This window comes from Sciurus vulgaris (assembly GCF_902686455.1).
Source record: "Sciurus vulgaris genome assembly, chromosome: 2".
Taxonomy (NCBI): domain Eukaryota; kingdom Metazoa; phylum Chordata; class Mammalia; order Rodentia; family Sciuridae; genus Sciurus; species Sciurus vulgaris.
The window spans coordinates 162044460-162060443 of NC_136462.1; the positions used below are offsets into that span (position 1 = coordinate 162044460).

The 15984-nt window shown below is 39.6% G+C and overlaps 1 protein-coding gene across 1 annotated transcript; it reads left to right on the forward strand.

The window, feature by feature from the left end:
• Positions 1-14288: 14288 nt before the first annotated feature.
• On the forward strand, positions 14289-15211 carry LOC306654763 (N-lysine methyltransferase KMT5A-like; the record flags this gene model as incomplete). The annotated part of the gene is given in 2 exon segments (XM_079128618.1): positions 14289-15167; positions 15169-15211. Coding segments are annotated over 2 exon segments (888 nt in total). The 5' UTR covers positions 14289-14322.
• Positions 15212-15984: the final 773 nt, after the last annotated feature.

Below are 15984 nucleotides of genomic sequence, written 5' to 3' on the forward strand. Positions count from 1 at the left end.
ATAGTTTTGATCTTTATTTCCCTAATGTCTAATGATGTTGAATATTTTTCATATATTCTTTGGCCATTTGCATTTCTTCTTTTGAGAAGTGTCTGTTTAATTCATTTTCCCATTTATTTACTGGGTTATTTTGGGGGGTTGAGGCCTTAAGTTTTTTTAGTACTTTATATATTCTAGTTATTAATCTTCTGTCAGAAGAGTGTCTATAGCAAATATTTTTATCACATTCTGTAAGTTCTATCTTAACATTCTTAATTGTTTCCTTTGTTGTGCAGAAGTTTTTAATTTGAAGTCATCCCATTTATTAATTTTTGGCATTATTTCTTGAGCTTTAGGGGACCTATTGAGCATCATTGCCTGTGCCTAAATTTTGGAGTATTGACCCTATATTTTCTTCTAGGAGTTGGATAATTTCTGGTGTAATTCTTAGATCTTTGGTTCATTTTGAGTTGATTTTTGTGCAGGGTGAGAGATGAGGGTCTATTTTTATTCTTCTATATACAGATAACCAGTTTTTCAAGTATCATTTGTTAAAAAGGCTGTATTTTCTCCAATGTATGTTTTTGGCACCTTTGTCAAGGGTTGGATGAGTGTAGATGTGTGGGTCTGTCTCTATATCTTCTATTCTGTACCACTGATCTATATATCTGTTTTTACACCAGTACCTTAGAGTTTTTGTTACTATAGCTCAATAGTATAATTCAAAGTCAATTATGCCCTCTCCCTTTATTGACAATTCATAGATAGATTTGAACATAGAAGAATATCATTTTCAAGTCCAACTTATTTCAGTTTTATTGAGAACTTTTGGAAAATACAAGTTCTTAAGCTATCCCCTAGAGTCTCTCAACCCAAATCTCTTGTAAAGGGGTTCTGGAATCTGTGTTTCTTAATAGTTCCCAGGTAACTCCATTATGCAGTGGGATTCAGAAATAATCCTACACTAGGAATTATGGTGCCATGTTCTACATGAGGTCAGTCCATCACCTTATTTACCTCTCAGTTACTCAATTCTTCTCATAAAATGAAAGATAAGTGAGCCACTTCCAAGATCCCTCTGGTGCCAGTAAATAATGTGGTCCAAGTGTAGATCTTCCAGGAGAGAAAGCAGGATTCTTCAGCCCTTGCTCAGTTCCGAAAGCTTGCCCTCACATCCTTGCCATGTACCCATTTCCATGGGAAGTTCACAGTATGTCTGCAAACTAGATCTGGCATTAAATTTAATAGCAAGTGTCAACTATGTCACCCACAGCAATAATAATCACAAAAACATGAATGGTGGGGGCAAGAGTTATATAAACCAAATAGTTCTAAAAAATGGTCAAAATGAGTTCATTAAGAGAAAAGAACATGTGACAGGAAAATAGAAGAGAGTTTAGAAAGTTCAAAATGTGAACATAGAGAATGCAGAAGAGATGTGGCGAGTGATGGTTATAAAGGAAGATAAAAATAGGAAAAACAAAGTAAAGGGAGAGAGAAAGAGCAAGTAAAAGAATTTGGCTGTTAGTAGAAAAAATAATGAGATAAAGAGAAACAAAATCAAAACAAAATAAAAATTAAAAAAACAAAAATTCTAACCCTCAAAAGAGAAGGCAAGGAAAAATGACTATGTTTAAAAATGAGGAAAAAGAAACAAATATGTATATGTATATACATCCAAGGAAAAATTCTCACCACAAAAACACCAATCAGTCAATCAACAAATAAATATTCTCAACACAAAATGGAAGAATCATCTCCACTGAGTTGGTCAACAGTCAACGAGTATGGATAGTCACTGCCTATGTCCACCTGTCCTTTCCATTTCTTCTTGGTCTGTGTACTAAGAGACAGAGAAAGCAAGGACTAGGTGTTGTTATTCCTTTCTGCCTTTCCAGTTGCTCACCAAGCTGCCAGCTTGTTAAAATACTCTCAACTTCCCTTCTCACCAGTAAGAGGTAGGATGGGATGGGGAGGTACTGTTGTTGATTGGCATTTTGTCTGCACAGACCAGATGCATACACTCCCAGAGTGGGGCTGCTAGAGAGTTCTATTAGGAAAGTTCTGGTGACTAGGGCTGAGCCCTTAGGGGCTTTGTGGGGTGGCGTCTATTCTGGAGAGATTAGATCAACACACACCCAAGGCCTGGCAGATGCCCATCTCTGCTGGGAGTCTGGATCTCAGGAGCCTCCCAGGCATTCAGTTCATGGAGACAGGGGAGCCAATCCTGTACACATGCTGTTCCCCACATACATAGCCTTTCCAGGCTTAGATCCTAAGTGTTTCTATACCCACCTGTTCAGACTGCTGACCCTCTTCAGCTGGTCCTCAGAACTGCTAGACTCGAAGGGAAGGCAAGTTGGGGTCCCCTTTATTTTTCTGACTTGAATCTCCTTGAATTTCATTACAAGTTACTTTTAATAAGAGAGAAAACATTGGTCAATCTTCATGCCAGTTTCACTCACATTCTGCTAGGTATGCCCTAGGACACACAGTAGGCACTTGCTGGGGCAGTCTGGCAATGTTTGCTGTGATCTCCTGGGGCCTTGCAGCAGCAAGCTGCTGCAGTGTGGACTGTTCACATTAGATCCTGCCTGGGTTCTCCATTTGCCAGTTGAGTACTGTTCAAACACCAGTTCACTGTGAAGCCTCTGGATCAACAAAGTTCATGATGCTTTTCTGATCTACCATTTTTATTCAGGCCAAATCTGTCCAGTTGTTTCTCTGTGTGTGATATCCCACTGTGTGCTAACCCACCACTGCCACTGCCACACCAGTTTGTTTCCAGTGTACTCTTCCTTGTTCTTTGTTCAACACACCTGGATTTTTGAGTCTCTATGGCACTCTGAGCATTCAATCCTGAATTTTTGTGAAATCCCTCTTTCACCCACCTTGATGAGAAGCAGTACTCCCAGTACTCGAATCCTGAGCCACAGAGCAGCTGAAAACCTGGTCTTCCTCTAAGCCACAATTTTGAATCTCAATTCTAGTTATTTCTGAGAAGAGAGAATAATGTTGGCCAAGGAAGCTCCCTTCAGCCTGGGGAACAACTGAAGTGTCAACCATCAATAGGCAACAATGTCAGCAACTGAAGCAACGAGTGTCCCAGCCATGAAGGAGGATCATGGAGGCCCTCTATCCAGCACAACTACACCTCCCATATTTATGGTGAAATCACTTCCTGTAGGACCTCTTAACTAATCAGTCTGCCTCCATTCACATCCCCCTAACATCTGTTTTTTGTCACAGATAAACCTCAAAAGCAAGCCATGTTGTATTTATAAGTTGCTCAAAATTCTGCAATGGCTTTTGTTTACATTTATAATGAGAGCAATTTACTGTCACACTCTTAAAACATGAGAAATCCTCTCATGCTTCTTGCCCTAAAGAACTTGCTTTTCCACTAAATTGAATTCTCCCCCTACCCCAGATCTGGTTCCACCTCACTCTTCAATTATCAAGGTTCAAAAGTCACCTCCTCAGAAAAACCTTCCTTGACTACCCTAAAATCCATCCAGGTCTCTGGTTATCTCTACCATAGAACCTGTGACAAAAGTACATTTCTTCATATTTATGACTGTCTCAAACCACCAGCATTTGGAGTTTTAACTGTACTTCTGTTCATTATCTATATATTTGCCCATATTTGAATATAGACTTATACCAGGAGAGGTTTTGTTTTTTCTTACCACTTAGAAAAAAGTCTGGCATTTATACCCCCAACAAATATGTGCATACACCAACTCCTGGTGTCAAGCACTCCAGCTATTCCACCCAACTTCTGCTCTTCCTCTACTTTCCAGAACATTGCTAGTCAGTGACAAAGACAGAGCTTCAGCAAAATCCCTGCCCCATCCCTCCTTTTTCCTCTCTTCCTTCTAGTATAGACAGTAACCAATTCATGATGGTTCAACTTAATGATTTCTCCACTTCACAATGGTGTGAAAGTGATAACATTCAGTAGAAACCAAACTTGAATTTTGAATTTTATTCTCTTCCCAGGCTGGGAATATGTGGTATGAAACTCTCTTGTGATGCTGGGCATTAGCAGTGAGCCCTAGCTCCTAGTCAGCCCTGTGATCACAAGGAGGGGGTAAAAGGCACTCTACAGTGTTCTGTATTGTAAACTCTAATGTTCAGGAGCTCAGGTGTAGGTAATGCATTTCCAACTTAGGACACTTTCAACTTAGGAGGAGTGTATCAGAATGTAACCCCATCATAAGGCAAGAAGCATCCGTATCTCTCCTACTCATTCTAAGCACTGCTCTCTCCTTTCAGTCAGAATTTACCTCCATTGTTCTATGACAAAGACGACATGATATTACTCTCCAGTGATTTCTCATAAAATAGCTGTGTCTTATCTTGATTTTCTCCAACATCATGTATCAAAAAAGAATTTGTTGTGGTGAGTTTATATGGTGTGTGTGGCAGAGGAGGTGTCCAATGTCATGAGGGAAGAATGAAACAGAAAAGGAAGAAAAAAAAAGGGCACGTGCATTAACAGATGAGTTACTCCTATGGGAAACTGAGACTCCATGCTGCTGAGGACTGAGTTAGTGTGTAGGACATACTTCAGAATCAACCCCTCCCATGGAGGATGGGGAAAGATGGGTGTTTTCCACCCTGTCATTTGCCCTTCATCTGAAATGTATCCCTAAAGAATCCATCCCCTTGCCTTTCAGGGCTTCTCTGTGCCATGATGCTAAATAAAAACCTAAAGCAGAGGGGCCTGGGGATAGAACTCATTTGGTAGAGTGCTTGCCTTGCAAGCATAAGGCCCTGGGTTCAATCCCTAGCACCACCAAAAACAAAAAAACAAAAAAACAAACAAACAAAAAAAAGCATCCCTAAACCAGAAAAAAAAAAAAAAAAGTTTCCATTTTCTGCAGCTGCAGAAAATCCAAGTGGATGGAGAAGGTACAGAAGGGGAATTATATCACTTGGTACTATGGTCCTTTGAACTTTCAATGAGTGTTTTCAGGTAGGGCTTGCACAACCTGAGTCTACCTCTCTTTGGGATGCTTGAAAGAGTTCTGGGCGTAGTTCTATCTGTTTCTTTGGCTTTATCTTTGTTTCTGGTTCTGCCCTGAATCCATTTACATTGCTTCTAGGCACTACATCCCATTTCCTCTGGACGTCATTTCTTTCCCTGCTCTTTGCTCATGAGTTTTCAATTGAATTGAATCCATTCAGTGAAACTCGCTCCAGAGGTGGACAAAGAAGTCAAGTCTGGAAACAGATATGTCCATCCAATCCTGTTAAAGGTCAAGCGAGAAGGCGATCCAAGATGGTGGTCTAGAGGGAGGCTGCGTTCCTTGTCGCTCTGCAACGCCGGATTCAATCGGAGGATATCTGTTTCTCGGTGAGGCAGTTTTTGCTGCTTATCAATCCCCTGCTCTTTACCCCATTTGTCTGCTGTGATCACCTGCAATCTGCCAACATATCGAAGCCTTTTTTGAGAGCAGATTGCTCACTGTCAGGCATTTCTCATCCACCATTTGCCTGCCTCTCGCCTGTCCATCGCCTGCCTTGCCCCTATCCATCACCCAACGCTCAAGGTTCACCTCCCGATCGTCTGACAGCTGCCAGCAGATTGACCACAGACCGCCAGTGGAGAACCAGCTGCCTGCTGCTGCCTGGAAGTTCAGTGTTACAGTACCTGCAGGTTTGATTACTCATGGCTGCTGCCATTTTGAGACAACAGCCAGGCCCTGTAGGACCCCTGGCCGGACTGACTGAGTCCCGTATCCAGGATCCCTCAGCCCAACTGATCACTCCCTGCCTCTGGGGCCCTTACATCAACTGACTGCTCCCTGCCACCAGGACCCCCAGACCAACTGACTGTGCCCTATCACCGGGAACCCAGACCAACTGATTGCACCCGGCCTCCTGGATCCCACAACCACACCAAACATACCTGACCTACAGGACCACTGCCGGACCAACTGCATCCTGTCTCCAGGACCTCCAGCTGACCACGTCCACCCCTGAGCTGCAGCTCCCCATTTGCCAACACATTTGGAAGCCAGAGGAGCCATCTTGGATAATCCTGGAAGCCGTAACTCCGATCTTTGGGTGGGGCAACTCCCATCTTGTGACGCCTGCTGGAGGCTTGAAGCCCATTGTCAGGTACCTCTCATACATCAGGAGGTTTCATTAGTATATGACTGTTATACAGTAGATTTTCTTTTTTTGCCTTTTAAAAAAAAATACTTAAGTTTTTACTTCTTTACGTTTCTTGCTTTCTTTTCCTTCTGTTTACCTGTTCCCTCAGAGTCACTTTCTCCCTTATTTCCATGATGTTATTGTCCCCATATGGGCTATTTGGTCTAGGATTGCATAGTGTCTGATTTGGGTACTGCTAATATTGATCTCCCCTTAAAGAAAGGGTTTTGGACACCTATAGGACCACTATAAGCCTATAGAGGGAAATCTGCAATACTGCAGATCTGCAGTGCTAGAGGGGAAGATACATGAACAACATGAAAAAACAAGGGATGAAAATGATCCAAACAAATTTAGATTCTATAGTAATAGAATCTAAGGACAGCATGTTAGGAGAAATGTCAGAAAAGGACTTCAGATTATACATGATTAAGATGATTCACGAAGCAAAGCATGAGATAAGAGAGCAAATGCAGGCAATGAATGATAATACCAATAAGCTGAAAGAGCACCTGCAGGAAGCAAAAGATCATTTCAAAAAAGAGATAGAGATTCTCAAAAAAAAACAAACGGAAATCCTTGAAATGAAGGAGACAATAAACCAAATAAAAAACTCAATGGAAAGCATCACCAACAGACTAGACCACTTGGAGGACAGAACCTCAGACATGAAGACAAAATATTTAATCTTGAAAATAAAGTTGCCCAAACAGAGAAGATGGTAAGAAATCACGAACAGAATCTCCGAACTATGGAACATCATAAAAAGACCAAATTTAAGAATTATTCGGATTGAGGACGGCACAGAGATACAAACCAAAGGAATGAACAACCTATTCAATGAAATAATATCAGAAAATTTCCCAAACCTGAAGAATGAAATGGAAAATCAAATACAAGAGGCTTACAGAACACCAAATGCACAGAATCACAACAGATCCACACCAAGGCACATTATAATGAAAATGCCTAACATTCAAAATAAAGATAGGATTTTGAAGGCCCTGAGAGAAAAGCATCAGATTACATATAGGGGGAGACCAATACGGATAGCAGCAGACTTCTCCACCCAGACTCTAAAAGCTAGAAGAGCCTGGAACAACATATTTCAAGCTCTGAAAGAACATGGTTGACAACCAAGAATCCTATACCCAGCAAAACTAACCTTCAGATTTGAAGGTGAAATAAAATCCTTCCAAGATAAACAAAAGTTAAAAGAATTTACAAATAGAAAGCCTGCACTACAGAATGTTCTCAACAAAATATTCCATGAGGAGGAAATGAAAAACAACAATGTAGGTCAGCAAAGGGAGGAGCTACCTTAGAGAAAAACCACTCAAACGAGAAACCAAGCCATCTTAAAAAACAAAAATAAGCCAAATGACTGGGAATACAAATCATTTCTCAATAATAACCCTGAACGTTAACAGCCTAAACTCATCAATCAAAAGACATAGACTGGCAGAAGGGATTAAAAAGAAAGACCCAACAATATGCTGCCTGCAAGAGACTCATCTCATAGAAAAAGACATCCACAGACTAAAGGTGAAAGGATGGGAAAAAACTGACCACGCACATGGACTCAGTAAAAAAGTGGGGGTTTCCATCCTTATATCAGATAAAGTGGACTTCAAGCCAAAGTTAGTCAGAAGGGATAAAGAAGGACATTTCATGCTGCTTAAGGGAACCATAAATCAGGAAGACATAACAATAGTAAATATTTATGCCCCAAACAATGGTGCATCCCTGTACATCAAACAAATCCTTCTCAATTTCAAGAATCACATAGACGACAACACAATAATTCTGGGCGACTTTAACGCACCGCTGTCACCACTAGATAGATCTTCCAAACAAAATCTAACCAAAGAAACCATAGAACTCAATAACACAATCAATAACCTAGACTTAATAGACATATATAGAATATTCCATCCATCAACGAGCAGATACACTTTCTTCTCAGCAGCACATGGAGCCTTCTGGAAAATAGACCATATGTTATCCCACAAAGCAACCCTTAGGAAATGCAAAAAAATAGAGATACTGCCTTGTGTTCTATCAGATCATAATGGACTGAGAGTAGAAATCAATGACAAAGTAAAAAAAGGAAATTAACACATGGATACTAAATAATATGCTATTGAATGAAACATGGATAACAAAAAACATCAGGGAGGAGATTAAAAAATTCTTAGAGGTCAATGAGAATGATGATACAACATATCAAAATCTCTGGGACACTATGAAAGCAGTACTAGAGGATAATTCATTGCATGGAGCGCATTCCAGAAAAGAATGAAAAGTCAACAATTAAATGACCTAACATTACAGCTCAAAGTCCTCGAACAAGAGGAACAGAAAAACAGCAAAAGTAGTAGAAGACAGGAAATAATTAAAATCAGAGCTGAAATCAATGAAATTGAAACAAAAAAAACTATTCAAAAAATTGACATAACAAAAAGTTGGTTCTTTGAGAAAGTAAACAAAATAGATAAACCCTTAGCCACACTAACAAAGAGAAGGAGAGAGAAGACTCAAATTACTAAAATACATGATGCAAAAGGAAATATCACAACAGACACCACTGAGATACAGAACATAATGAGAAGCTACTTTGAAAATCTGTATTCCAACAAAATAGAAAGTACCAAAGACATTGACAAATTTCTAGAGACATGCTCCTCCCAAACTGAACCAGGAGGACATACATGATTTAAACAGATCAATATCAAGCAATGAAATAGAAAAAGCCATTAAAAATCTACCATCCAAGAAAAGCCCAGGACCAGACAGATTCTCAGCTGAGTTCTACAAGACCTTCAAAGAAGAACTCATTCCAATACTTCTCAAAGTATTCCAGGAGATAGAAAAGGAGGGTACCCTACCGAACTCATTCTATGAAGCTAATATCACCCTCATACTCAAACCAGGAAAAGACACATCAAGGAAAGAAAATTTTAGACCAATATCCTTGATGAATATAGATGCTAAGATCCTTAACAAAATATTGGCAAACCGTATCCAAAAACATATTAAGAAAATTGTGCACCATGAGCAAGTGGGGTTCATTCCTGGAATGCAAGGATGGTTTAACATCCGTAAACAATCAACGTAATCCATCATGTCAATAGGCTTAAGGATAAGAATCATATGGTTATTTCAATTGACGCAGAAAAAGCATTTGACAATATACAACACCCCTTCATGCTGAAAACACTAGAAAAAATAGGGATAGTAGGAACATACCTGAACATTGTAAAGGCTATTTATGCTAAGCCCATGGCCAACATCATTCTTAATGGAGAAAAACTGAAACCATTCCCTTTAAAAACGGGAACAGGACAGGGATGTCCTCTTTCACCACTTCTATTCAACATTGTCCTCGAAACTCTAGCCAGAGCAATTAGACAGACTAAAGAAATTAAAGGGATACTAACAGGAAAAGAGGAACTTAAACTGTCACTATTTGCTGATGACATGATTCTACATTTAGAGGATCCAAACACCTCCTCCAGAAAACTTCTAGACCTCATCAATGAATTCAGCAAAATAGCAGGCTATAAAATCAACACACATAAATCTAAAGCATTTTTAAACGCAAGCGATGAAACAGCTAAAAGGGAAATGAGGAAAACAACTCCATTTCCAATAGCCTTAAAAAATATAAAATACTTGGGTATCAATCTAACCAAAGAGGTAAAAGATCTCTACAATGAAAACTACAAAACACTGAAGAAAAAAATTAAGGAAGACCTTAGAAGATGGAAAGATCTTCCATGTTCTTGGATAGGCAGAATTAATATTGTCAAAATGGCCATACTACCAAAAGTGCTATACAGATTCAATGCAATTCCAGTTAAAATCCCAATGATGTACCTTACAGAAATAGAGCAAGCAATCATGAAATTCATCTGGAAGAATAAGAAACCCAGAATAGCTAAAGCAATCCTTAGCAGGAAGAATGAAACAGGGGGTATCGCAATACCAGAACTTCAACTGTACTACAAAGCAATAGTAACAAAAACAGCATGGTATTGGCACCAAAATAGACAGGTAGATCAATGGTACAGAATAGAGGACATGGACACAAACCCAAATAAATACAATTTTCTCATACTAGACAAAGGGGCCAAAAATATGAAATGGAGAAAAGATAGCCTCTTCAACAAATGGTGCTGGGAAAACTGGAAATCCATACGCAACAGAATGAAACTAAACCCCTATCTCTCACCCTGCACAAAAATGAACTCACAATGGATCAAGGACCTTGAAATCAGACCAGAGACCCTGCAGATTATAGAAGAAAAAGTAGGTCCAGATCTTCAACATGTCGGCTTAGGACCAGACTTCCTTAATAGGACTCCCATAGCACAAGAAATAAAAGCAAGAATCAATAACTGGGATAGATTCAAACTAAATAGCTTTCTCTCAGCAAAGGAAACTATCAGCAATGCCAAGAGAGAGCCTACAGAGTGGGAGAATATCTTTGCCTCTCATACTTCAGATAGAGCACTAATTTCCAGAATATATAAAGAACTCAAAAAACTCTACACTAAGAATACAAATAACTCAATCAACAAATGGCCTAAGGAAATGAACAGACACTTCACAGAAGAAGATGTACAAGCAATCAACAGATACGTGAAAAAATGTTCAACATCTTTAGTAATAAGAGAAATGCAAATCAAAACTACACTAAGATTCCATCTCACCCCAATTAGAATGGCGATTATCAAGAACACAAGCAACAATAGGTGTTGGAGAGGATGTGGAGAAAAAGGTACACTCATACATTGCTGGTGGAGCTGCAAATTAGTGCAGCCACTCTGGAAAGCAGTGTGGAGATTCCTTAGAAAATTTGGAATGGACTTACCATTTGACCCAGCTATACCACTCCTCGGCCTATACCCAAAGGACTTAAAATCAGCATACTACAGAGATATAGCCACATCAATGTTCATAGCGGCTCAATTCACAATAGCCAGGCTATGGAACCAACATAGATGCCCTTCAATTGATGAATGGTAAAGAAACTGTGGTATATATATACAATGGAATATTACTCAGCTATAAAGAATAATAAAATTATGGCATTTGCAGGCAAATGGATGAAATTGGAGAATATCATGTTAAGTGAGATAAGCCAATCTCAAAAATCCAAAAGAGGAATGATTTCACTGATAAGCGGATGATGACACTTAATGGGGGGTGGGAGTGGGACAAGAATGGAGGAAGGAGGGACTGTATAGAGGGAAAAGAGAGGTGGGAGGGGTGGGGGGGGAAGGAAAAAAATAATGGAATGAATCAAACATCATTACTCTATGTAAATTTATGAATATGCAAATGGTATCCTGTTTCTCCATGTACAAACAGAAACAATATGTATCCCATTTGTTTACAATAAAAAATAAATTAAAAAAAAAAAAAAAAGAAGTCAAGTCTGGTCAACCAGAGTATTTCTTTGGCCATAGGAACCTGTTCAGTCAAAAATACTACCTCAACCTATTGTTGCATCAAATAGAAAAATCAAAACTGTAATTACCAAATATCTTGAAAAGTACAGTAAAATAATTTAGTTACGTTATATGAATACATATGAATCATAAAGATGGATGTATAGATATAAATATAACTATAATATAGATATAAATGTAATTATTTAAGAAGTTATGAGATACAGCTAAAGCAGAGCTAAGGGGAAAATTTATAGTCAAATACATGTATATATAAATATATACATACAAATATATATTTAATTAGGAATTCTAATAAGTTAGCAGGAGAACAACATAGAACTATGGAAATCAGAATGAAGGAATTGATAAATCAAATAAAATTTGATTAAAATGAATTAATAAGTTAGAAATGTAAAGTTGATTTTTAAAACAGACTTTCAGAGCTGAAGATGGAGCTCATTGATAAAGCATTTGCTTAGCATGTGCAAGGCCCTGCTTCAATATCCAGCACTGCTGCAAGAAAAGAAAAGAAAAAAACACTAAAAACTAAAACCAGTTTTTTTTCTTTTTCTTTTGGAAAAAGTAAAATAAATAATTAGCTAATGACATCCAGAAAAATAAAGTGAGAATGAACAAAGAGAATAAAAAATAAAAGCAAATAAATTATAAAACTGGAAAGAATATGAAGTTTCAGATTGTTTTGCTCAAGTCTAACATTTAAAAATAGGAACGTTTCTAGATAATTAAAATAACTGACCGCCCCCAAAAAGGTAAGAAAATTTAAACAGATTAAATGCCATAGAAACAATTGAGAAAGACATCAAAGAATTTGGCTTATCCCAAAAAATTCAAAGCTCTGGTCTTTTCACAAAAGAATTCTGCAAAAACACTGAAGAATATATATTTCAACAAAAATTAAAATGGTTTCAGATCATTGAAAAAGAGAAGTCTAAATTCTATTTACAAATAACAGTGGTGCCAAAACCTATGCACAAATCCTAATAAAGAAGCTAGCAGCACATTTAAAAGAGCAATATCACATGGATAAGTGTTGTTTTCTCTAGTAACTTAAGGTTGTTTCAATATTATGAGATTTATTGTTACATCTCAAGATACTGACAGATCAAAAGAAAAACATGGTATCTATGATACTGAAAAGCATTTAATAAAGTTCATCATCTATTTTTACTAACAAGCAAGCAGCCTACCTCCTAAATAGAAAGACTATGTCTTTAATAGTATTATCTAGATTGTAAAACATAAACAGCTCCTGTTAATTGGAGAAACAAGAAATTGTGAGAAGGCAGGTATGTACACAATCACTGCTGTTCTTTATCCCTGCTCTATACATCCTGGCCATTATATGTAAGCAAGAGAAAGAAATAAGAGATATTTTAAAATTGAAGAGGAAGTGGTGAAATTATATAAATTGAATATAAGATGGTCTGTATACCTGAAAAACTCAGGAGAATATATTAGAAAATAATAATAACCAGAACAAGAATTTAATAAACTGCCTGGGTCTAGTAATATACAAAAAATTAGTCAGACGCAGTAGTGCATGACTGTAATTCCAGCAACTCAGGAGTCTGAGGCAGGAAAATTGCAAGGTCAAAGCTAGCCTCAGCAAATTAGAGAGGCCCTGAGCACCTTAGAGAGACCCTGTCTCAAAATAAAAAAATAAAAAAGGGCTGGAGATGTGGCTCAGAGTTAAGCAACCCTGGGTTAAATCCCTTGGACCACCAAAAAAAAAAAAAAAAAAAAAAGTCAGCACTCTGCCACTCTGCCCCTGTAAACAACACCAAATGGAAGATAGGAGGAAAAAATGATTCCAACTAAAATACTAATATATGCAGAGTGTAGAAGAAATACACAGGATATAGAATAAAACTTAACAAAAAGCATGTTAATATGCACGAAGAAGACATTAAAATGCTGCATGAGGAGGGGCAAGATGGCAGATTACTAAAGAAAGAAATTGAAGAAGGCTCAGAAGATGGAAAGATCTCCCATGCTCTGGGATAGGCAGTATTAATATTGTCAAAATGGACATACTACCAAAAGGGCTATACAGATTTAATACAATTCCCATTTAAATTCCAATGACATTCTTCATAGAAATATAAAAGCAGTCATGAAATTCACTTGGGAAAATAAGAGGGCCAGAATAACCAAAATAATCCTGAGTGAGAAAAGTGAAGCGGGAGACATCGGAATACCAGACTTTAAATTATATACAGAGTTACAGTAACAAAAACAGCATGGTATTGGCACAAAAATAAAATTGAAGACCAGCAGAAGATAGAAGTTAGAAGACAAAGAGATGTACCCATATAAATACAGTTATCTCATACTACCCAAAGATGCCATAGACATACATTGAAGAACAGCCCCTTCACCAAATGGTGCTGGGAAAACTGGAAATCCATATGTTAGTAGATTGAAACTGAATCCCTATATCTCAACCCTGCACAAAACTCAACTCAAAGTGGGTCAGGGACCTTGGGCATTAGGCTAGAGACCCTGTCCTGTACCTAGTAGAAGAAAAAGTAGACCCAACTCTCCATCATGTTGACTCAGGAATGAAATTCCTTAATAAAACTTCCAAAGCACAAGAAGTAAAATCAAGAATCAATAAATGGGGGAGATCCAGGCGGTGACAGCCGGGTCATGGCTAGAGGAGAAGGTATTTGCCGGGCAATGGAAGATCTATTCCTACATGAGCCCGAACAAATGCTCTGGATTGCGTTCCCCCCTTCAGGAAGAGAACTCAGTTGCACATCACGAAGTCAAATGCCAGGGGAAACCATTAGCTGGAATCTACAGGAAGCAAGAAGAGAAAAGATATGCTGGGAACGCCATACGAAACTCCTTGAAGTCGGAGGAACAGAAGATCAAAGACGCCAGGAGAGGTCCCCTGGCACCTTTTCCAAACCAAAAATCTGAAGCAGCAGAAACTCCAAAAACTCCAACCTCGTCTTGTGATTCAACCAATGCAGCCGTTGCCAAGCAGGCTCTGAAAAAGCCCCTCAAGGGAAAACAGGCCCCTCAGAAAAAAGCTCAAGGAAAAACGCAACAGAATCGCAAGCTCACAGATTTCTACCCAGTCGGAAGGAGCTCCAGGAAGAGCAAGGCTGAGCTGCAGTCTGCAGAAAGGAAGAGAATAGATGAGCGGATCAAAAGCGAGAAGGAAGAAGGCATGAAGATTGACCTCATTGATGGGAAAGGCAGGGGTGTGATCGCCACCAAGCAGTTCTCCCGGGGCGACTTCGTGGTGGAATACCACGGGGATCTCAATGAGATCACCGAGGCCAAGAAGCGACAGGCTCTGTACCCACCAGACCCCTCCACCGGCTGCTACGTGTACTACTTTCAGTATCTGAGCAAAACCTACTGCGTGGACGCGGCGGCGCGAGAGACAAACCGCCTGGGAAGACTGATCAACCACAGCCAGCGCGGGAACTGCCAGACCAAGCTGCACGACATGGATGGCGTGCCCCACCTTGTCCTCATCGCCTCGCGCGACCTCGCGGCGGGGGAGGAGCTGCTGTACCACTGCGGGGACCAGCTGGGCCTCCATGGAGGCCTATCCCTGGCTGAAGCATTGACGCAGCCTCCCGCCGCCCCTGCTTCAAAGGACAAAAGCCCTCAAATGGAGATGATTTTTTTTTACACACTTAATCTTAGCGGATTACTTCAGATGTTTTTAAAGAGTATATTCAGATGCCTTTTCACTGTAGTATTTAAATATCTGTAACAGGTTTCCAAGGTGGACTTGAACAGATGGCCTTATATTACCCAAACTTTTATATTCTAGTTGTTTTTGTACCTTTTTGCACACAAGTTGAACGTTTGTGCTTCCCATGCATGCAAAGACTCGGCACAAGTTTTAGAGGAAAGAGCCAAACGTGACCTAGGAAGCCGGGTGTCGCCTGCCTCCAGGTGAAGAGCCAGGACGGGCCCACACCGGCGTCTAGGACAGGCGGGCGCAGGGCCACGCTGCCTGGATGGCTGTCTCCAAGCCGTCTCGACAGGCGCACCTCGAAGTGTATGGCTATTTTTTGAACAGGTTTCGCAGTAAGCTAGTCTTCCCTTCTGCTTTCCTGAAAGCTTACTGACCGTGGCCGGGGCACTGGCCGGGCCAAGACGCTGTCTTCCACAGGCGGCGGCTCTTCCTGGCACCCGGAAGCATCAGGGTGGACAGTCACCCTAGAGGCGGGCAGGGACAAGCGCTGCTCCCTGCCCCTGCCAAGGCAGGGCTTCCTGAAACCGGGTTAATTCTTTATAGAAATGTGAACACGGAGTTTATTAAAAAAATAATAAAAATTAAAAAAAAAAGAAAAAAGGAAAAAAACCACAGAAAAAAACTTACTTGTATAGG